Below are 23,512 nucleotides of genomic sequence, written 5' to 3'. Positions count from 1 at the left end.
AACTTGTCTTTCTGCTAATATGTTGTTTTTCAGGTCCTTGCTGAGCAAAAAATTTGCATAGAAATTCCTTCTTGGACTTCGTAAGTTCTAATATGTTATGTTAGGAGTTGATAATTGATATTTCTTCTTAAATTTGATCTTTTTCGAACTTTGAAGTTCACCAGAATGGCTTCTGGTTCGTTATTCCAGCTACATTCCGAGTTTGACTATAGATGGGATGTTGGTAAGGGTTGTAGAGCCCAAGTCTCGTGAGAAATGTCTAGCAGACTATACCTTTGTTCTGGGATCATCACACAAGGTAATATTCTTGTTCCAGTGCTTATATTGAAATTTAGACATCCTCTTATCTATCCTACCTCGGTGCAGTATAAATTTGGTGATAAGTTCCGATCACTACTTGAAGTGGCTGGAGCAAAATCTTTCCATGTTGATGAATTTTGTTCAAATAGCCAGGTAAGTGAAATTCATTTAAATTTTATCAGCTAATTTTTCCAGTGGTTATCCTTCAAACAAAAACTCTGCGGATATCTTTTTCTGTTTTTGCAATCTTCTAGGTTCTTCATAACATTTTACGTTAGATAGTCATATTTCTTTGTTGCAATATCTGGTTGTAACACTTAGGATGCATTCAATTGGTGAAGTTGTTTGTGAACTTAGGGTTTTCCATGCATTGGAAAACCAAGACAAGGTTCCTTCTGACACTGCTTTACTTGTCTGATTGGAAGTACCTTAGAACTGGTGGCATCAGGAAGATAGGCTGCCTATTATTCTTATTTGTGTTTTTCAAGTGGAATAAGATTTGAGTGCTTCTGCTGTTTCATTTGCTACTTTGATGTTTATCTGTTTAAAAGGAACTGAGGCCACTTGACACAAAGCATTGCAACCTTTCGGCTTCTGCGATTTTAATCCAGTACTGTTATTCTACTTACATATGTTTTTACATTCAGATATTATCCAAATATTAGAAAATCATACTGTTGAGGCATAAGAATGGACACCATGAATACACCTTTCTTGTTCAATTGCTCTGAATTTTATGTATTCATATTTCTCTTTATTTCACTATCAAATTGGAGACCTTAATGCACTGGAGTTCCAGATGAAAAATAAATTCTGCTGCTATAGTTATGCATTTTCTCAAGCATTGCCCAGAACCTGTAAAAAAATCCAACTGCATTTATGAAAACAATGCTTCATTGTGATCTTTCTACCTAGCTTCTTACTCTGCCCTGCATAAAAATCATCAGCTTCAGATTTTTTTTTAAAATAAATATGAACATTTAATTTGTCACTTATTGTAACTTTTTTAGACTTCAGCAGATGGAGAAAACAACCAAGTAATTCTGGTAATTCCTGGAGAACCAACTAATGAATTTGATCACTTCCGTGAGCTGTCTTCCTTGTCCAGAGTTACTGAAGTGAGATTGGTTGCTGCCATTTTATCTGGACACTTGGAATCATCCATCATTGAACCCCCTGCTTGTAAGTATTTGATATCCAGTTGTCATGATAATATCATTATGACAAAGGTGCTGATTTTCATGTTTGGAAATTGTAGACCAATTTATTCTTGGAAAATTTTCATTTTCCTGGTAAATTGTGTTGCAAGTTCGTTAGGTGCGGTTGGTTAGAGTACTTTGAGTTTGGATTTAGGTTCATGCATGTTCAAACATGCACATAAGAAGATAAATGCATGTAGACAAAGCATGCATATGCACATGCATACAATATTTAAATATCTATTAATTGGTTGTAGTATGGTGGACACGCATACATGCACACACGCACGCACGTACGCACGCACGCATGCACATGCGCGTGCGCACACACACATACATATGCATACATACATACATACATATGCATACATCAACTTTTATGCTACCAGCAATTGAGTGAGGGAACTTCGGGGTGTGACAATTTAGTCAACAATCTTGACAAATCATGCAATTTAGTCAACAAGCTTAACAAATCATGCCAAATCAGGAAGTCACACTGATGGAGCTCGACATTGTTTGCTCTTTAGTGTCATGCGACCATGCATGTTTTTTACATCTGCTAACATGGCATCTTAAGGATTACAAAACTTTTAAATCTGCTTAAATCTGAATGATATTAAATTTTAAATGGCAATGATAGTGCTGATCGAAAAGAAGGAAATCTTCATCATTACTAGGAGCGATAGCCTAATTGTGCTCGAAGCATAAGCATTTAGGACGCTGAATAGCCATCTCATGGGTGTTGGTATCCATTTCCTAGAAGAATCGTGGTGGATAGCTGGGCTATTAGATAAGGATTGGTTTTGATTTGGGGCTTTTTAGGTTCCTTTTGAATTCGAGAACATGTTAGCAAAGGTATTCACGGGCGCGGTGCGGTGGCGATCATAGTAGCATTGGAGGGTAAGGCAGGGGGCAGATCAAGGAGGAGTTTGCAAAGTGTGAGTGCCAAGGGTTGGTGAAGGAGTGCATTATGGTATACATCATGGGGTGCACGGGCAGTACAATGGATGATGGGCGCACGGCCTCTACAGTGAGGCAATCAAGGAAGAGATTCATTGCACCATGTGGTAGATATCCATGGAGGAGGCGCTCCATCAACACATGAGCTTCTTATGGAACTTCTGGTTGTCATTTCCACTGGTCAACCTGGCGAAGGACTACATCACTGCCATGAGCTACTTCCTTACCAAAGCCTTGTCTCACCGAGGTCTCTCCGCTCCACCCCCACCAATCCCCACAGGAAGGAGGATGATGATGGCAGGGACAGTGTCTGCCATGGCTCTCATTTAATCCTTAAGATGCCATGTCAGCAAATTTAAAAGTTATGTGCGGCCACGTGATACCAAAGAGCAAACAACATTAACCTCCATCAATACGATTTCCTGATTTGGCATGATTTATCAAGCTTGTTGATTCAATTGCATGATTTGTCAAAATTGTTGATTAAATTGCACACCCAAAGTTTGTTCACTCGATTGCTAGTAGCATAAAAGTTAATGGTACAAAAATGCATTTTTCCCTATATTGTAACATTTACTAGTTCAATATACCTTGCATGCTGGTTTCTTCTTGTTCCATGATTCTTGTTGTTTAAATTGTGTTTCAAATTCTTGTTCTTCGTGTTTTTAGTTTTAGTTTAGTAATTCTTTTCTGTCTTGTTTTAGTTATTTTAGTCAAATCAAAATCTGTCCTGACATAAGGTTGCCCTGACGTAACAGGAGGTTACGTTGTATGGTTGTCCTAAGATAAATTTTGATTTGCATAAAAAAAAATCATTACTTTTAATTTTTAGATTTCTCTTTTAATTTCTGCTTTATTTGCTTAGTTAATTTTCTATCTTTAATATAGATTAGATTTCTTTCATTATATTTAGGCTGCATAAGTTTTCTTTTCTTATTAGCTGATTTAAATTCTGTTAGTTGAATTTTTTTTATTTCTTTCATAACTCACTAATCCAAAACTCAACATTTATTTAGTTTTTGTAATTAGATTAACATAAAAAGAAAGAAAACACTAATCACATAAGATTTAACTCATATAAAGAAGTATCTAAACTTTAAAAACTTTCACTTTGTTTGGTCACCTTGCTTTCTTTGCATTACATTTTCATAATATATCTTAAGGGCATTACCCATTAATCAGATAAAATGGAGATTTGATCACCCTTTCTTAGCCCACAAATCACTTCCTTGCATCTACATAATCTAACCTTTAAATAAAATTGATTAAACGCCAGCCCTAGGGACATCCGAGCTCATTAGGACAAGGAAACCCAAGAGTTAGATCGGATTCAAGTTGGTTAGCCTGTCGGTGTCTAGAAAAATGATTCAGAAACTACGTTCCTAAGAAAGGTGGTTATCTAATTACGTCCATTGTGAAAGCACGGGAACCTCCACCAATCTTACACTTACCTGGCTGATTCGGTTAGCCGATTTCGAACTTGGAGTGCTCGAAGCCAACCTTGGCAGTTAGGAACTGTCTAGAATTAGGAAAATCTTAGTCAGGACTCCTCTTCTTTTCTTTTCTCTTCTTTTGATTGAAAACTTGATTGAAAAAAAAATAAAAAAAAAAATAAAAGAAAAAGTACTTTCTTCACTTCCTTCGTGGAGAAGGGTGTCAGGTCGATTAGTAAGAATTAATTGGATTCCTGTTTCAAACTCAAAAACTTCTACAATGAGAGAACTCAATCAATCCCAAACTCTTAAGGATTTATATTATCCAGTCGGTTTCGTTCAACCTTCTTGCATCAGGTTGCCCCAACCCACTGCAAATAACTTTAAAATTAAACCTAAATTATCAATATGCTTCCAAAATTCACAGGAATAGAGGATGCATACATATTCATTAGAGAGTTTGAAGAGGTTTATGCAACCATGAAGCTGCAACAACTGTCAAAGGACGAGGTTAAGCTAAGACTGATCAATTTTGCCCTTAAGGACAATACTAAAAAGTGGCTCTATAGTCTTCCAAACCAATCTGTCACAATCTGAGAGGGCTTTGTAAGTGTTCTAAAGAAGTTCTTTCCCCATCACAAAACAGTTAGGATTAGAAATGAGATAAACCAATTTTACCAACTAGCTAGAGAATTATTCTGGAAAACTTCGACCGCTTTAAGAACCTCTTGACCCAATGCCTACACCATGGAATAGAAATCTGGAGGCTATGCCAGATAATTTATGAAGGGCTAGATTCAAATTCTAGAACCATGCTAGAGTCCATGTGCCAGAGTCAATTCATGTATAAGGAACCCACTAAAGCCTGACAATTTTAGAAGACCTAGCTGAGAAGAATTTACAATGAAAAACAACTAAGGAACCTGAGAGACCAACACCTTCAAGAGGAGGAATACATCAAATTCAAACTTCCCTAGCTGCAGAGGCTAAAATTGCAACTTTAGCATGTAGGTTAGAGGCCTTAGAGTTACAGAGACCAGCCAATATAAATCAAGTTTCTGCATCCATGTGCAACGCATGTAGTGCAACCGACCATGTCCTTGAAGAATACCCCTTCCTAATGAATCCAGTAAAGAATGGATGTGCTCAGGTAAATGTCACATACCAGAGATCAGTGAATAATCCCTATGCACCCACATATAACCCAGGATGGAGGAATCATCCCAACTTTTTATGGTCACAAAATCAAAATATAGGTGGTCCTAGCTTCAACCAGCAAAATCCAAGGCCTAACTCTGTGATGAACAACCCATCAAACTTCAATAATAATGAGAAGAAACTTAGTTCTTTAGAGAAAAGCCTAGAAGTCTGGCCAAATCAGTGCTGATACCAATGCCACACTGAGCAATTTCATGCAAACAACAGGCCAACTCATAAACACTAACACCCAAGCCATTGCCGTTTGGAAATGCAAGTAGGTCAGCTAGCCTCTGTTATGAGTGAGCGAGAACGAGGCAAACTACCAAGCCAATCTGAATCTAATCCGAGAAACCAAAATGGTCCACGACCCCAACAAGGAAATCAAGTCAATCATGTGAATGCTATTTACACCTTAAGATCTAGAAAACAAGTGGACAATAAGGTAGGTATATCTAATGATAGAGAAAACTCATTTGCTGAGTCACCTTATGAACAACCTACCTTACAAACTCAAGCTCCTGAAACGGATAGTACATTAAGTCCAAAATTCACAATTCTTAGAGCTCCTTTTCCAAATCGACTAAAGTCCAATAAAAAATCGAAACATTTGGATAAAATTTTAGAGGTGTTTAAGCAAGTCCAGATGAATATCCCTCTTTTAGATATGATTAAACAAGTTCAATCTATGCTAAATTTTTAAAAGATCTTTGTATCAAGAAAAGAACCACCAATGTATTTAAGAGAGCATTTTTAGCAGCAAGTGTGCGCTCGTACTTGTCTAGTCATGTGCCAATAAAATATAAGGATCCAAGATCTCCGACAATTTCATGTGATATTGGAGAGACTCATATTGAGAAGGTCTTGCTAGATTTAGGAGCTAGTGTAAATATTCTTCCATTTTCAGTTTATAAACAACTAGGATTAGGAGAACTTTTACCAACAAAGATTACGTTACAATTAGCAGATAGATCTCTTAGGATCTCTAAGAGAATGGTAGAGGATGTTTTAATCAAGATTGGCAATTTTATCTTTCCTGTTGATTTCATCATCTTAGAGACCGAACCAGTTGCGAACCTAAGGGTCATATCCCAGTTATTTTAGGAAGATCATTTTAGCTACTGCAAATACTGAAATTAACTGTCAGAATGGACTTATGAAGCTATCTTTCGGGAACATGACATTGAGTTGAATATATTCAATCTAGAACAGGAATCCACCCAGCATGCTGATGTAAATATAATTCAAGAGAAAATTTATGAACCCATTGACATTAGCGATGAGAAAGTGATTTCGAGTCTAGTTTCTGGCCAATCAATGAATCTGAGAAATTAATAAAATTTTATAGACAATAGGAATAGTCAAGACAAGAGCTTCCTATTGAACAATCAAAGAAATGGTTAAACCATACCCAAGCCATTAATAGAGGAGGCACCCAAATTAGAATTGAAACCCTCCTCGAGCACCTTAAGTATGCATATTTAGGTCTAGAGGAAACCTTGCCTGTAATTATCGCATCTGACCTAAATTCTAGACAAGAGGAAGAGTTGTTAGCAATTCTGAGAGAGAATCGTGAAGCGATAGGCTGACCATGGCTGATATTAAGGAATAAGCCCTTCCATAGTTCAACACAGGATACACTTAGAGGAAGAGGCCAAATCAATTAGAGATGCTCAGAGAAGACTTAATCCAGCCATGAAGGATGTAGTCAAAAAGAAAATCCTAAAGCTACTTGATAATGCAATTATTTATCCCATCTCTGATAGCTTATGGATAAGCCTGTACAAGTGGTACCTAAAAAGTCTGGGTAAAGTGGTCCAGAATGAAGCGAACGAACTTATCCCAACTAGGATCCAAACGGGATGGAGGGTCTGTATAGACTATAAAAAATTGAATGCTGCAACAAGAAAGGATCATTTTTCACTGTCATTTATTGATCAAATGTTAGAAAAATTAGCCGGACAAGACTTCTACTGTTTTCTCGATGGATACTTCGGCAATAATCGAATCCCCATAGCCCTCGAGGATCAGAAAAAGACTATATTTACTTGTCTATTTGGAACTTTTTCTTATAGGCGTATGCCTTTTGGATTATGTAATGCACCGGCAACCTTTCAGAGATGCATGATCAGCATTTTTTCGGATATGGTTGAACGATTTTTAAAAATTTTCATGGATGACTTTTCTGTCTTTGGCCCTATTTTCTCAGAATACTTGGATCATCTGAGATTAGTCTTAGAAAGATGTAAGGAGAAGCACTTAGTTCTTAATTGGAAAAAATACTAATTCATGGTTAGAGAATGGATAGTTCTTGGCCATGTAGTTTCAAAAAAAAAAATTGAAGTGGATAAAGCCAAAGTAGACCTGATTGCAAGTCTTCCACCACCTAAGTCTGTCAAAGAAATCCGTTCATTTTTAGGACATGCTGGATTCTATAGAAGATTCATTACCAATTTCAGTAAAGTGGCTCGTCTATTAACAAATCTCTTAGCAAAAGAAATAAAGTTTGAATTCACTCCTGAGTGTCTAGAGTCTTTTGAATTTCTTAAAAAGACACTCATTTCAGCTTCCATCATTCACCCTTCTATCTGGTCTGAACCTTTTGAACTTACGTGTGATGCGTCTATCATGTTGTGGGCGCAGTTTTAGATCAAAAAATTAATAAGTTCCTAGAGTTATTTACTATGCAAGCAAAACCTTAAATGATGCGCAGCTTAATTATACTACCACTGAAAAGGAGTTTCTTGCTGTTGTCTTTGTCCTAAAAAAATTTAGGTCCTATTTGATTGGATCACACATCATTGTCTATACTGACCACTCAGCCATTAGACATCTCTTAGCAAAGAAAGACGTCAAGGCACGGTTGATACGATGGATTTTACTCCTTTAAGAATTTGACCTAAAAATCAGAGATAAAAAAGAACAAAGAATGCAGTAGTGGATCACTTGTTCCGAATCATAGTCGCACCATCTAGTGAACCACCATCAATGAATTTTTTCTGATTAACAGCTCATGTTCGTGTCCACTGAACCATGATATGCTGATATTGTCAACTATTTAGCCATTGGTAAAGTTTCTTCTATTGGACCACTCAAGACAGACACAAATTTTTGTCCAAGTGAAGTATTTCATTTGGGATGATCCATACCTCTTTAAGCAGTGTCCTAATCAAATCATTAGAAAGTATCCGGACAATGAGGTTAGAAGTATTTTATCTTTCTGTCATGACCAAGCATGTGGTGGTCACTTTACATCCAAGAAAACAGCTGTCAAAGTCCTCCAATATGAATTTTATTGGCCCAATTTATTTTAAGATGCATACGAGTACTGTAAAAGTTGTGCTTGATGCCAACAAATGGGGCGAATCACCAAGAGAAACATGATGCCTCTCAACCCAATCTTGGTGGTTGAAATTTTTGATGTATGGGGATCGATTTTATGGGTCCATTTCTAAACTCATTTGAAAATGAATACATTTTAGTAGCTGTTGACTATGTTTCAAAGTGGATAGATGCTATTCCTTATAGATCTACTGATAGCAAAGTAGTCATAAAATTTCTAACAGAAAATATTCTCTCTCATTTTGGCACTCCTAGAGCAATCATTAGTGATTGGGGAACACACTTTTGCAATCGACCCTTTGCCATATTAATGAAAAAATATAATGTCACCCACAAGTTGGCCACATCTTATTACCCTCAGACTAGTAGACAAGTAGAAATGTCCAACAGATAGATCAAACAAATTCTGGAAAAAACTGTTAATGCCAATAGAAAGGATTGGTCCTTGAAATTAGTTGATGCATTATAGGCATACCAACCACTTTCAAAGCCAATCTAGGAATGTCTCCCTATAGGATTGTATTTGGAAAACCTTGACACTTGCCTGTTGAGCTAGAGCACAAAGCCATGTGGGCCATTAAAAATTTAAATATGGATTTGCACATAGCCAAAACTCATACGAAGCTTCAAATTAATGAATTAGAAGAACTTAGAAATGAAGCTTACGAGAATACTAGGGTGTACAAGGAACGAACCAAAGTTTTTCATGATCAAGCAATTATGAAAAATCTTTTACTCCTGGACAAAAAGTTTTCTTGTACAATTATAGATTACACCTTTTTCCTAGAAAGCTTAGGTCTAGATGGACAGATCATTCTTAGTTAAAAAAGTCTTCCCACATGGAGCTATAGAAATTGAAAATCCAAGTAATGGTTTGTGTTTAAAGTTAATGGTCAAAGATTAAAACCGTTCTTGGAACTATCCAAAGAATCTATTGACGAAGCCATGGTTCTCTATGAGCCAACTTATCACGATTAAATTGCTTGAAATGTTTTATCTGGCTAAAGACATTAAACTTAGCATTTTTGGGAGACAATCCAATTTTTTTTTAAACTAATATCCTTTCTATTGAATAAACAGAGATACCAATCTTCAATTTTCAAGCCAACATCGCACTATATCATCTTCAACAAAAAACACATTCATCAGGTGACATCTTTCTTTTTCTTGCATTACATTGTCTTTCCTCCATTAGAAATAATGATATTTAAGTTGGAGGGTAAAAAAAAAACACAATTTAAACATGCCAAATTCTCTGGCAACAGCGTCAAAAACTTGATGTGTTTTAAATTTACCACAAGCGCATGGTGTGCAATGTAGTACATTCGATGAGTACGGGTCAATCCCATGAGGAATTGGATTTTAAGTGTATTCAAATACTTGCTCAGGCGAGCTTTACAGGAAAAGAAGAGAAATTGATTGTTGAATTACGAACGATCAAAACAGTAAACTAATCAATTATAAATATAAATTATCTCAAGATCTAGAGCTTTCGAATCCACCAGACCAATGAATTAGAGAGCCTTCGTATGGTTTCTCTTATAATGTCCTTGATTAAGGTGTAAAACTTGAACAAGCATGGACCATGAAGAGATTTAACTCAACTATGATCCATCAAGTATTTTGTTTTCATCCTAATTAAGAGACTCTTCCTTTCTTCACTTCTCTTGTATTGTCCAAGTATAGACTATGAAGGGATTCTGACCAACTATAACCCATCAAGATTTTCATAAGAAAAGAGAAGAAATGGTTTAGAAAATTGTGAGCCTTCTACTAATCATCCACTTTTGCACCGAATCAAGTATGGACTATGAAGGGATTTTGACCCAATGATAGCCCATCAAGTCTCTTGACAAGAGAGATGAAGGGAGAAAGACTTTAAAAATTAAAAGTTCGAAAAGAGAGATTTAATAGAGAAGATTTTTATTCATGATCTAGCTTCATCGCAAACCCCAGAGGGATTGCTTAGCCAGACATAGTTGATTTGAAGTCCGAAGAAAAATTAAAATAAAATCTAATTCTACTTGCTGGAATTTAACTTGCGGAAATTAAAAATTGCAGAATTAAAAGATACAGAAATTTAAACTACGCTATTGCAGAAATTAAAATTAAAAAATTAAATAAAAAAATAACTAATTTATTGCTGAATAAAAATTTGATTATAAAAATTTTAACTCCTAAGCCATAAATGAGGCTTGAAGTTGAAACAGAAAATAAAAATAAAATTTTTACAGAACCTAGCTTCTCTCTCTTGGTTGTGACCAACCTTCCCTGGTGACTCTCCTTGTGTGTTGGAAGGGTGGAAGAAAGTGGGAACGAGGTGGCTAAAAAGTTTAAAAGGTGGGTATGTCTGCCTGTCACACAGACCCCCTACAAAAATTGAGTGGAGAGAGATATTCTCAATAGAGAGGTGTAGGGCTTTATCTATAGGTGTAGGTAAGGAGAAAGTTTTTATTTTTTTCAGATGTGGGACTAAAATAAAAACTTTCTTTTTATTATTATATTATTTTATTCCGTCACGCATCCCGTTGCATATCCGCGTCCGCTTCGTGTTTTTTTGCCAGACCGCTCGTTCCTCCTTATAAAGCTAGAGGTCCCATGCGTCATTCACACCATGCGCTCATGCGTACCGCACAAGCCCAGCATCCGAGAGCTCCACAAAATTCCTCTTTGAATGTTTTAAAGCAACATGGGCCTTCCATTGAAATGCCCATGCCTCATGTGAAGACCATCCATTGAAGCCCCCAGCCATGTTCCCTGTTTTGAATCAAAAAGAATTCTGGGTCCCTCACATGCCAAGCCTCTCACAAAGAAACCACATGGCCTCCATAATTGAACGTCCAGCCATCTCCTCTTTTTCACGTGGCCCATCAAATTCCCAAGCTTCTCATGGACCAAATGGTCCATGATGGATCACTAACTTGTGGATTGGATCAAATTGATTTTCAGCTTCCAATTTAAATCTATTTTAACTCCACTTTTTGTTCCGTTTGATCCCTTTAAGCCTGCAAATCGGGCTCTTCATGTTGGTGCAGCTCTTTTCTGTAAAATATACAAGAAGCATCAATTTTAAAAGAATAAAGATAATTTGATCCATAAATTAATACTTCTATAGCAAATTTATACACCTATCACTTGTGCACACTCACACACTACTTGCTTGTATAATGGTTTAGTCTATATATTCCCTTTTAGTTTTGTGTCATGACAATCTTTGGTGCCAGTGTTGTTGATGTACTTATCCAGTATCATGACCTCATGAATATATTGTGCACAAGTTCAGTTTTTTTGCCTAAAGTTCAGACACACCAACCACCAGCCAAAGTCGCTATAATTTCAAAGATCATTACTCAAATAACAATATCATGGTGATTTCCTTTCTTGGTACATTGTGTCAACAATTGTGAATCCAATAGCTTAATTTAGGTTCTGTCAAAGTCTTTCCTTGTTTGATTACCACCTAATTTAAGGCCATATGGATTTTCTATTTTCTACTCGCCATTGTTGCTCTCTTCAATGTTAATTTTATTGTTAATGTATGGTGCACATTGTTCAGATACAATGACCCCCCATTAGATCCTATCTACCATCCAGCTCATTGGCCACTTTTAACCTAGTTGATATGCTAGCTTTTATTTTATTTTTTTTAGCCCTCTCGCTGGAATTTATTTGCTGGATTTCCTATTTGAGGTTCCACTTATGGGTCTATTTTGACATGCCTTTTTTTCGTCCTTTGTTTACTAGGGTCTCCTCTTCCTTATTTAAAATGAAAGACAGTTCATTTTTTTAATCTTTTTTCTTGACTCTATGAATGAAATTTGTCTTGTCATTCTAAACACATTTCTAGTTTATGGATTGAATTTTGTAGCCATGCTATCAAATCCTTACCCCATTTCAACTAGCCTTTAGGTCCCATGAGTCCACATCTGGCTCTTGGAATCCACATTTCTTTGCTGCATGTTTATTCTCTACTTATCCTACTCATACATCCTCCTTCCCAATCTTTTTGATTTGCTTGGTGATCCTTGGTAGTTGGTACTCTACCACACTTGTATTTTAGCTAGATTTGCACCTTTTTGAATTATATCATAATTTTGGCATCGGCATTATTCTCCAAATTCTTTTCTATGTTTAATGTGCTCTATTTGCACAAGCAACAACCAAGACCTCCCCCAAAAAGAAAACTAGAAGGTTTTGTTTGGGTTCCTTAGCCCGTATAAGTACTTGAGATCTATTTAGTGTATAATCGATGTAGGGCTAAACATATGCGAACAAGATTCCTCACACATTCCCTTATTTAAGTCCTAGCATCCTCACAAGGCTAAGAGTCTATATTCAATCCAGGGATTCAGATCCCAATGGGATGTTTCGGGATGTCTCATGGGACATCGGGATGGGATATCATCCCATGTGTTAGGACATGGCTGTCCCGCTAGCGTCCTAGCATCCCAATCGGGATGTCTTGGGATATCTTTATCCTAAGTATCGGGATGAGATAGGACGGCAACACATCCTGTTCTATGAAAAAATTGAGCCAACCCCATTCCACGGGATTTAAAACCTTGATTCAATGATAAATAACACAATCAGTTATGATCAGCCTCAAATGGGCTCATGTTGTAGTGTTTTCTAGTCCACATAAGTCATGAGCAAGGTTCGCTTTCATATCATTTCTAACAACCTAGGATCTCATCCAAAGAGGCTAGCTAGAAAGTGTTGTGTGGGTTCCTTGGTCATGCATATGTATCCAAAATCTAATGGATAACCGGTGTGGGACTAAACACATTCCCGTAAAAGTCCTCATACGCAAATCTCACCTTAATGTCACCTCGATAAGTTTGACCATCTTGTAGCCCTCAGTCAGGTTACAAGCCCTTGCTGCTAAGCTTTTAGGTGAGTCTTGGGTTGTTATAGGTGCTATTAGAGTGGACCCAATTTGTAGTCCACATGGACTGACGGACATGTAGTATGGGCCTTATGGCTAATCATAGGTTGATCGCAATATTTGTGATTAGATTTGATTGTAATTGGACCTTTAGCTTGATGAGGACATTAGGACTAAAATAGGGGAAGTGTGTCACGATCTATGCTAGTGTGTATTTAGTCCCACATAAGTTATGCACTAGGTAGATCTTGGGTACTTATTCATAGTCTAGAAATTTAAATAATACTTTCCATCTAGCCTTTTTAGGTGAGGTCCCAAGTCGTTACTACATATTTCCTAATTACTTCCCTCAAATAAGTGTAGTTTCTGATTCAATAGAGTTCCTTGACGTTGCACGTTGATTTGATTGAATTCTGATTTTAGGGCTTTTAGTAGCCCTGCCATGCTATTAGCATGCCTAATTGTTTTCCATTGTTTTTTCTAAAATTTAGACTTAATTCTAGATTTTAACTTGAATCTGGTCCATTGATGCATTCTCCTGAACAATGTTAATGTTCTCACTCTAATGTTAATGTTCTCACTCTATCCAACCGTCTAAATAATTATTAGGCTTTAATTTCTTAGTTTCTAGGCCTTTCCATATATAAAGTCTCAAATTGTAGCTCTTTCTCATGCCATCATGCCACCTTGTGGGTTGCAACATTGTTGCCTTTAGTTCCTTCATACCTAGTTTAAGCTTTTTTGTGCATCCGACATCTGGGCTTTCACATGCTATCCATGCCATTATTTTCTACTTTATCTCCTTGCAACTTACCCCCATAGTTTTTTGAGTCATCTATAACAGACATTGCATTTGTATGTTGCATTAGATTGTGTCATCCTCTTCAGGGTTCTTAGCATAGATCATCGGATTTCTGGTTATCTCAATAAACAGCCCTTGAAGCATGAGGTATTTTGTGTTGGTATTGAGCCTCCCTACATGCAACTTGGTAATCTTGTTGACATTATCTGGGTTCTACATAAATTTTTTCTTATTCTGCATCCTCTCTTGTTGTGGTATAATCCTTAAACTAAGTTTTATCTTGTTTACAATGTCGCTTTGCTGTTCTAGGCAAGGTTTACCATCTTGATACTGGATCTCATATTGGTATCATCCAATTACAGTATGGGTATGATCAGTACAAGGGCTGTTTTAGTGTTTCGAGTGTCGGTATGCTCTCTGTACCATGTTCTGGTTTGGTACTGGTATAGTACGGTATGGTGGATATGCATTGGTACTGACCAGTATAGCAAACCTTGGTTTCATTACACTTGAATGTCTGGTGTCTCTTCCATCCACTGTAGAGACTCCTAGGACTCGCCACTACCTATACAAACAATCTTATGATTTTTGATATTTCTTTTCAATGATGTGTGAATCTGCACTGGAGCTCAAAAATCCACAAATTATTGAGTTGTATGAGTATGGTATGCAATATATCCTAAGCGGGTTCACAAATTGTGAATCATAATGACTGGAGTGTTGAACTCTTCCAATAGCAAGTCTAATATGGTTCTTGCATTGATCTGACCACAATTTGTTTAGAAGTGGGTTCTTGTTGTTCTTAAATAAGGTATTATATGTCTTGCCAAATGTCACAAAACCTTGTATGATATGCAAGATCCTAAACAGGTTCACAAATTGTGAATTAGGATGACTGGAGTTTTGAACTCTGCCAATAGCAAGTCTAACATTGCTTTTGGAATAATCTGACCACAATTTGTTTAGAAGTGGGTTTTTGCTGTTCTTGAATCAACAGAGACATTATACATCTTGCCAAATGTCATGACACTTTCAAGCACTGAGCAAGTTCTGTATTTTGCATGTGAAACATGATGTTAACAATGATAATAGTCCTGTCCTTGATCCTTAACATTTTTGGAAATCTGTCAAATTGTATTATGAATGTAGTCGGGTTTCCACAAGTGATGGTAGTCTTGAGCTGTCCAGTCATTTGTTCTATGACCATTTCAACAGGTTTGGACTTAAGAATCACAAAGGACATTTTTGAAGCAATTGATGCAGACTTCTTAGCATCATGTTCAAACAATTTCATCCAGTTACATATCAAACTGCTTCCTTCTGAGTTGTTGACTGGTATTAATCCTCTCCCTTTCCAATTATGTTTGGCATTGCCAAAGATGGGAGTACTAGCCTGTTATCAGGAAGGGATGGTTAGAGGATTTCTGCTTAAGCATTTAAAACCAAGATTTCTGGATGACTTCAGTCATCTTAGAGCAAGTTTGATCAGTAACCTTTTTTATAGTTTTCTTAAGGAGTTATAAGATAACTTGCTATTGAGCTTGCTTATATCTTTACTCTGCCATTCTTAATAAGAATGACCTTTATATTATAAACAACCTTATATTCCATGTATTATGCTTGTGAACATTTTAGAAGTTGTGCAAGCACTATTATTTAACAATAAACTTTTCAGTGTACACAACAAGCATGTACATTTTTTAAATGTTTGAAATCAAGAGTGTGATCACCCTCTTGATATGAATCATCTAGTTACTAATAAGTAAGCAGTTAACAATAAAGGAAGCAATTTTCCACTTGTTAAATTAGACTCAAATGTGAGTTCAAAGTCTCTCTGATGTCCTCGGTGCAACATCGGTTGGCAGTTATGCTGCATTGCTGGGTCAAATTTTTGTGGCAAATTAAATTCTTTGCAAAATTTCCTCCGTTTGCTTAAGAAGAATGGGGAAGGTAGGAGATGACAAAACTTATGCATAAGTATACATTAACATTAACTAGTAATGATAGAAATTGGTAAATATGATGTGACTAAGGATACTAAACATCCAAACACTCAAGGAAGGTACATATGTGACATATAAGCCATTTAGAAATTCGATGAACGGGGAAACAAAGTGATCAATGAATAATTGATGAACAAAAAAATACACGAGATTTGGTTGTTTTCATTAACTAGCTTATTTAATTGGACGTTGATAAATGATAACATTGCCAAATTGACTCAAGAAGTTTACACCCAAGCTAGAAGGTACCTTGCTGGGGTCCGGTCATGATGAATCTAAATCTTTAAGCTGCAGCATGAAGTGGAATGGAATGGTGCAACAATGAATACAAGGGTGTTTCCATGACAACAATATTTGAGAGCAAATTGAGTTTATTCTGTGATAAATATGCAATAGAGCTATTATCTTAGGTAATGTTTGAAAAAAATGTTAAAGAGTAGAGGAAGTATCTTCTCATGTTTCTTATTGCTTGGAGATAGCATTTGATATGGTAACATCATCAGTAATTTTGTTGGTGTTAAAAAAGACATGCCAAAGAATCATCTCTGGGTGAAGTCATGCATAAGTGAATGATGAAAATTATTGATAGCAGTTGTGGGACTGGTTTGTAACGTTTGTTTCCTGTAGCAGTTAGCCAACAGAAGCAAGGTTGGCCCTAAACACTAATCATACTACAATTTTGAGATGAGTTCTTGCTATTAAGAGAAGGCCCAAAATATATGTTACTTTGTTGATTTGGTATGGCCTTGTTAATTCAGTATAACCTTGAGATAGGATTTGTGGAGATCTTGAGAAGTATATGAATCTTTTGATATAAAAATAGCACACATAATCAGGATTTAGTGGGAATAGGTTGAAAAAGGAGGGTCCAATAAAAATTGATGGCCATATTATGCTTGAATGAAAAAAATTGTCATTTTCCATTTGGTCAAATAGAAGAATGGAGAGACAAATGTTTGTCAGTTCAACAAAATTAGATGGGGACAGACGAGTGGAGATATGCTTTTCGAGAGATATTTTTGCTGCATGCTGTTGAGATAAGTGGAAGAACCTTGCAAGATAATAAAATATAGACCATTATTGGTCAACTGTGGGTGTCAAATGAGTCCGCACAGAAACTAAGACTAGGGATAAAGAAAATGTCAAGGTGGGTAGCTGATAAGTCTAGCAAGAATAAAGGAGACAATAACAGTAATTGCTGGGGCCTAAAAGTCAGACCACAGATGATGATAAGTCATAGGTGATGCAAAGTTGGCTGGAATAGTTTGGTCATGAGATATTAGAAGATGCCACAAAAAAATGTTCTTAGAATTTTTATGGGTCTTACAACGAGGTTCCTGAAGGAAACTTGGAAGAATTTGATACAATTTATAGTTCTTCACATTGCACCATTCTCATGAAAGCCAACTATAATTAATGGGACAAGCTCTGTAGTGCCTGTGTAGATCCTAGCAGCTGCAGTTTCAGCTTATGTTATCTTGTTGATGCATTGCGGAGCTTCTAGATGTCAAACTTGGGACTCTGGTGTTGCTTCACACGTTGCAATATTTAGGATTTTAAATTTATTCTTCATATACTACTGGTACCTAATTCATTTGTACATTCCTTTTCTGCTTTCTAGGTAGCTCTGTTAATGCGTTGTATGTTCTCTATTTTGTGTAAGCCCTCTGCCAATTTCCAGTAAGTTTGTAAACCTCTAAGCCTATGTGGCATGATAATTTCATGCAGTTATCATTTCATCTTCACATTCCACTGATGAGACTATGGTAGCGGATTCTGATGTTGAAATTGATACTGCCACATCTGATCGTGCTGCTGCCATCGCCAATCTTCCTGATGCCCTCAGATGTGAACATGATGAAATTGTAAAAGAATCTGAAAACAGAGAAGATGTGAGAAATTTTGAGGACACCCCAAAAAATGTAAATTATTCCCTCTATGAACATGAAGAGAAAAATCCAACAGTATCTGAAGATGGAGAAGAAACCAGAGATCGAGATGACAGAAATAACTGTACTAAATATTCAGTCTTATCTCCAGACAAGTCCAATATTTCAGGCCCAAAGTTTGAGAATGTTGGTGTTATGAAAAGGGTGGACAAAAGTGAGGAAGCTGTTGCTGACAGACATGAAAATTCAGACATCATATACAGTCAAGATTTGATCGTAAAGAATATTGGCACTCTGATTCCTGTTAGATCTACCACAAAGAAGGTTGTCAACTTCAAATGCTTTAGAAAGGTAAATGGCTCTGTGAGCATTACCATGATTTCTGGAATATCTTTGATAACTTGGAGCTTTCTGCACATGTGCTGCAGCAGTGTTATATTCTAATTGATCTTTTGTCAATTGACCTTTACAGAGAAATACAATGTCTGGCAATAGCTTCAGAAATCTCATTCCTTTTTCAAAAGATCCATATCTGTAAGAATTGGATTTATTTCTGCTTACTGTGATATCTGGAGGAATCTGAAATGTTCTAAAATTTGGATTACTTTCTTAGTGAATCTGGTTGTGGGAGCAATGAATCATCTGAGTACATGAGGGAAGAGAAGAAGCGTAAGCAAATGGAAGCTATCGCCGAGGACTTGTTCAACAATGAGAAGGTATATCAATGCTTAGACCTGCAGTGGTGGTTAAGTCTTCAAGTTTTCTTATCTTCTGCTGTTTATGATTTTTTCTTTGGTATCATTATCCTTTTGTTTCTCAGGCGAGGAAACGTGCCACTGCTTGTACTTCTCTTCAAGCCCTTCTTTCACGTCGCTGACAAAGGTCAAAATGTAGAATGCCTGGATGTAAAGTCTATTGTTTGCTGAGTGCCTTTAAAAACCAGTGATCATAATGCTATAATTAATCTGAATAGGTGGAGTAACTGTGACTTGATGTAATCTTCCAGATAAAGGAACTCATGTCCAGTGATTATAATGCTAATAGTTAACCTGAATAGGTGAAGGAATTGTGACTTGATGCAGTCTTGCAGATACAGGAACTCATGCAGCCTTCGTGTTCTACTGGAATGTTTTGTGCAGAATCAGGCCAAGTGAATGTAAATATCAGAAATTCTGGAAAAAAGAAAAGTGGAGTTGCCTGCCTTTTTATTTATTGCTACTTCTGTGTACTGCATTTTGACACAGTAAAATTTCAACATTCAGGATTCATGCTATTTGTCAAATTGAAGCCAAGCAACTATTAGCACGACTGATGTGTCAGGTGCTTGCATTCCTGAGGATCTTATGAGAAGTTGGATATGCCATTTTACTTACTGATGGACTGGGATGGGCTATTTTAGAAGAAGTATCTATTGGAATTCTAAGTTTGATTCATTGAACCCTAATTAATGACTAACATAACTATGTAACAGCAATGTATCACCATTGTGCTATAGGTGGATAAAATTGTTCCGTAAACTTAGTGATCATGACCAGGAATTCAGGTCTGTTGGAAAATTGAGTTGGGCTTTATTTCTTTTCAGAATAAGATTGGATGTTCTAGTTACCCTGGATTCACCACAATCTAACTCATTCTGAAGTTAGGATTGTTCTGGCTTGGTTATATGGATAAAGCTATGCTGGTGACTGTTGAACAAGCCAATTCTTTGGCTGAACCGAGCTTGTGCTCTTCATGAGCCGGGCTTGGCTCATTTATACAGAATATCTGGTATTCAGCTTGAGTTGTATTTCATTGGAATGAGGTTGGACCGAGTTAGTTACTGAGTTGAGCTCCTGGTACTTGCTATCAAAGAGTACCTCAATTTTAAGGCTGTCTAGAATATTTCAAGGTTTTTATCTTGTAGTTTACAATAATGAACTAATAAGCTTTTCATCTTTATTTTGCTCATTTTCTGTATGATCTTTAACTGGTGGCTGGAAATAAGTTAGCATTACTTTGGGAACTAATAGGGATCAGAAGGGCTATGTTAGCGCTGAGCTGATTGTTCCAAGAAAGTAGCTTTCCTACTCCAGAATTGGGATGTTTGAGGTTGGTTTTATATCAGTGTTAAAATTTGAATTAAATTTTCAAATTACAAATATTATTTACTTGGTGATTGAAAATGTGCTTAAGAAAATGATGTCTGTAAGATAACCACACAATAAACTTGTATACGTTATTATTAATATTTGGATTCGTTCAATCATTAATATCTAATTAAATTCCCGCCTCCTCTGCAACTCTATAGATGAAAACATAAACCATCTCTTCACAGAATGCCATTATTCCTCCCAGATCTGGAATGTGATTGCTCAACAACTTTCGATGCCTCCTCCATTGCATAATATCCAAGATCTCCTGGAACCAGGGAAGAATAATCTGGGCAGTGACACACCAAAGCAGGCGATAAGATGGGTATTCTGCGCTATACTGTGGAGTCTGTGGAAGAAATGAAACAGAAGAATTTTCTGTTTTGAAGCTAACTCATTCAGCAAGACCACTGAAACTACCATGGAAATGTTAAGAGATTGGTTCAGAGCCGCTGACACAAGAAACAGATCACTGCTGCAGAAGACGATCCACGCTCTAGAGCCTTTATTTTAATCTCACAAGAGCAGTTTATGCGGAATAGCCATTAACCTGAAATTGTTCTGAATTGGGTAACACTGGACACGCCAAGTCAATGGCACTCATAAGACACAAGATTCTACAAATCTGAATTGGTTCCAGCCAGAAACTACATGTTCTGAAAGTCTGAAATTATAAAATACAGAGTTTATAACCTACAAGCAGAATGCTGAATGCCTGTAATCGAAAAATCTGTTCTAAAAGACTAAAAAGAGAGGCGCTATAACCTGTAACTATAGCATTCATACTCTCTAGTCAGCATGGAATCGAACTTTCTCAGCTCGATCCATTTGTTATTATATAAATACGTTATCTTATTTAATAAAAGGGTGGTATAACCTCCCACTTCAATCAAAAAAAAAAAAAAAAATCCAATTAAATTTGGGAAATGAAAATACTACTATCTAGCTAGGGCTACCACCCCTGATCCAAGAGGATCCTAGGTGGTAGTGTGCAACAACCCTGTAAATTCAAGCATGAGCATGTTGTTGATCCTTTTTGCATCCAAAGATGATGTACGTTTGATTCTATACGATGAAATTGTATGAATTAAGTTGCTGAAGATTGCTGAAGGTTCATGGATTTTGAAATTTATTTTGATCAATTTGTGATTAAGATCATGGTTTACAACAATAATTAAATAAACAATCACTAGTCTAACTATAATTGGGCCTAGCCAACCGTCGACGATCTTATATTTAGAAAGTAGTTTGTTTCTAGCTTAGCTCGTTGGAGCTAATGGCTGATAACTTGTTTTTAGAGCTATTTCTTTTAGGCTTATCTAGTCAAGGATGACCGCTGAGATATTATGTACTTAGAACCTAGGGAGTGTTTAGTTTGTAACCGAAATCGAAATGGGAATGAGAATTGGAATGGCTTGGAATTAGAATCAGAATAGCTAAATCCTCCGAAGCGTTTGGTTCATGATCGGAATCGAAATCGAAATCGAAAATGGAATGAAAATTTGAATCCATAGAGGAGAGTAGAGATTGAGTTCTGTATAAATTGAGCCATTCTCATTTCATCCTGGAATCGGAATGGAACTCCTCCCAACCAAACGGTTGGAATGGGAGTTACCCATTCCGATTCCGATTCCAAACCCTCACTCTTTCCAACCAAACACCCCTCTAGTTTTTTGGGCCTTGTTACGAGGAAGATCATGACTGTAGTTGTGAAGTCTAAGAGAAGGCAAGAAAAGTAATCGCAAAACTTTCTCGAGTTTATAAAAAGAATTTTCTTCGATAAGATACAACAGCATAATTTTGGTTCTTGCATTTTGAAAAATGAATTATTACATTGATCTAAATACTTATGCCTTGTAGAGTTCCTTTTGAAACTGTAAAATCTACTTCATTTGCAAAAGAAATATTGAGATATGTGTTTATTTGAACATACTTATGAATATTATGTGCTCAATCCACTAAGGGTGTCAGTGTTACTTACTACCAGACTTGATCATGAGCCGTGCTTGGATCCAAAAAAATGTCAAATTTTACATAGGCCCATCCCAAAGCATGATTAAAAATGAATAGAGTTTTAGACCTGAGGCTCAGCCCATGATCAGTTGTACTTACTCTATTGTTAGCTTACCTTGCTTTCTCTCTTTTTTCTAGATATGGAGTAGGTAGACTAGAATAGGCAATATGCTGGAGAGATTACAGTCTGGTCATGGTCTTTGCTTCAATAAGGGAAAGTTCTAGATGTTACTAAAATGATTTTTGAATTATGAAAGTTTGGTAATTTAAGTTTTATAGTAGAATGTAAAAATGCTCTAAATGCCATTGCCTATTTTTCTATTATTTGGAAAATAAATTATTGAAATTATAAAATTATTTCATAAGCCTTGCATGTTTTCTAGGGTTCCAGGAACATGCAACCATTTCACTTGCCCAAATCATGCCAATGAGTTGGGCTGTGACAATGATATTTTATCATATTATATATTTAGTTTAAACAAATGTTGTGTGACATTTATCCCCATTAACTATAGAACCAGAGGCCAGTAATGTATGGTGTATAAAGTTTGCTATATTCGAAATATATGGAGGCAAAAATGATTGGTAAAATTCAAAAAAGATAAAAGAATCAAAAATTTAAATTATAGACTATTGGATGTGAAGTGCAACATATAAATTGCCTATAAACTAAATATTTTCCTTTTGGGAAAGAAAGGCCCCTTGCTCCAATATAAAACCATCCGAAAATGCCAAGTACATATTAGAGCTTGAGTTTCAAAACACATTGCAGGTTTCAATTGAAGAATAAAATCACTAGTCATTAATGTCTAAGCATCTTAAAGCACTCATGGTATCAATTACAATGAGGATGGTGGAAAGCATTATCAACCAACATCTTCTTTTTCTACTGGCACTTGAACTCCTCTCCTACCAACTTCTCTTTATTTTGGGCAACAAAGATTCTCAACAATGCGTCTAAGTGCATCTATCTTACCTCTGATCAATTTGTCTCTGCCTTCTTTTGATGATTATAGAGGGACTGAAATGGACAGTCTTTCTCAACAAACTTTTCAACAAAACCCATGCTTATCTCTGATATAAATTTCTCTTATTTATTCAAAGAGTTAAGCAAATTTTATAACATTACAAAGAACTTTAGGATATTATAGCTATCCTTGCGTTGAACAAATTATTCAAGATAGATCATACAACTGTAGTAGGAGCATGAAAAATTGAGACGTTTCTTATCATAATGTTTTTTTTTCTGTGACCGAAGTATTTACTGATTCTCCAAAAAAAAAAAACATTAGTCTTGTGGAAATAATTAGGGGTTGTAAACATAAGCACCTGAGCCTTGTTCACCAAATTCCAAAGCAGA

The 23,512-nt window shown here is 36.3% G+C and overlaps 1 protein-coding gene across 1 annotated transcript in view; it reads left to right on the top strand.

The window, feature by feature from the left end:
* LOC105042781 (nibrin homolog) overlaps positions 1-19,341 on the top strand; it is a 36,250-nt gene extending 16,909 nt beyond the window's left edge. Inside the window, 5 exon segments of the mRNA XM_029263902.2 lie at positions 1,311-1,482; positions 17,850-18,361; positions 18,483-18,544; positions 18,624-18,726; positions 18,831-19,341. Coding sequence (XP_029119735.2) covers positions 1,311-1,482; positions 17,850-18,361; positions 18,483-18,544; positions 18,624-18,726; positions 18,831-18,887 — 906 coding nt within the window. The 3' untranslated portion in view covers positions 18,888-19,341.
* The last annotated feature ends 4,171 nt before the right edge of the window (positions 19,342-23,512 follow it).

Source organism: Elaeis guineensis, chromosome 4 (genome assembly GCF_000442705.2).
Source record: "Elaeis guineensis isolate ETL-2024a chromosome 4, EG11, whole genome shotgun sequence".
In the NCBI taxonomy this organism is placed as follows: domain Eukaryota; kingdom Viridiplantae; phylum Streptophyta; class Magnoliopsida; order Arecales; family Arecaceae; genus Elaeis; species Elaeis guineensis.
This window is presented reverse-complemented; position numbering and strand designations above follow the sequence as displayed.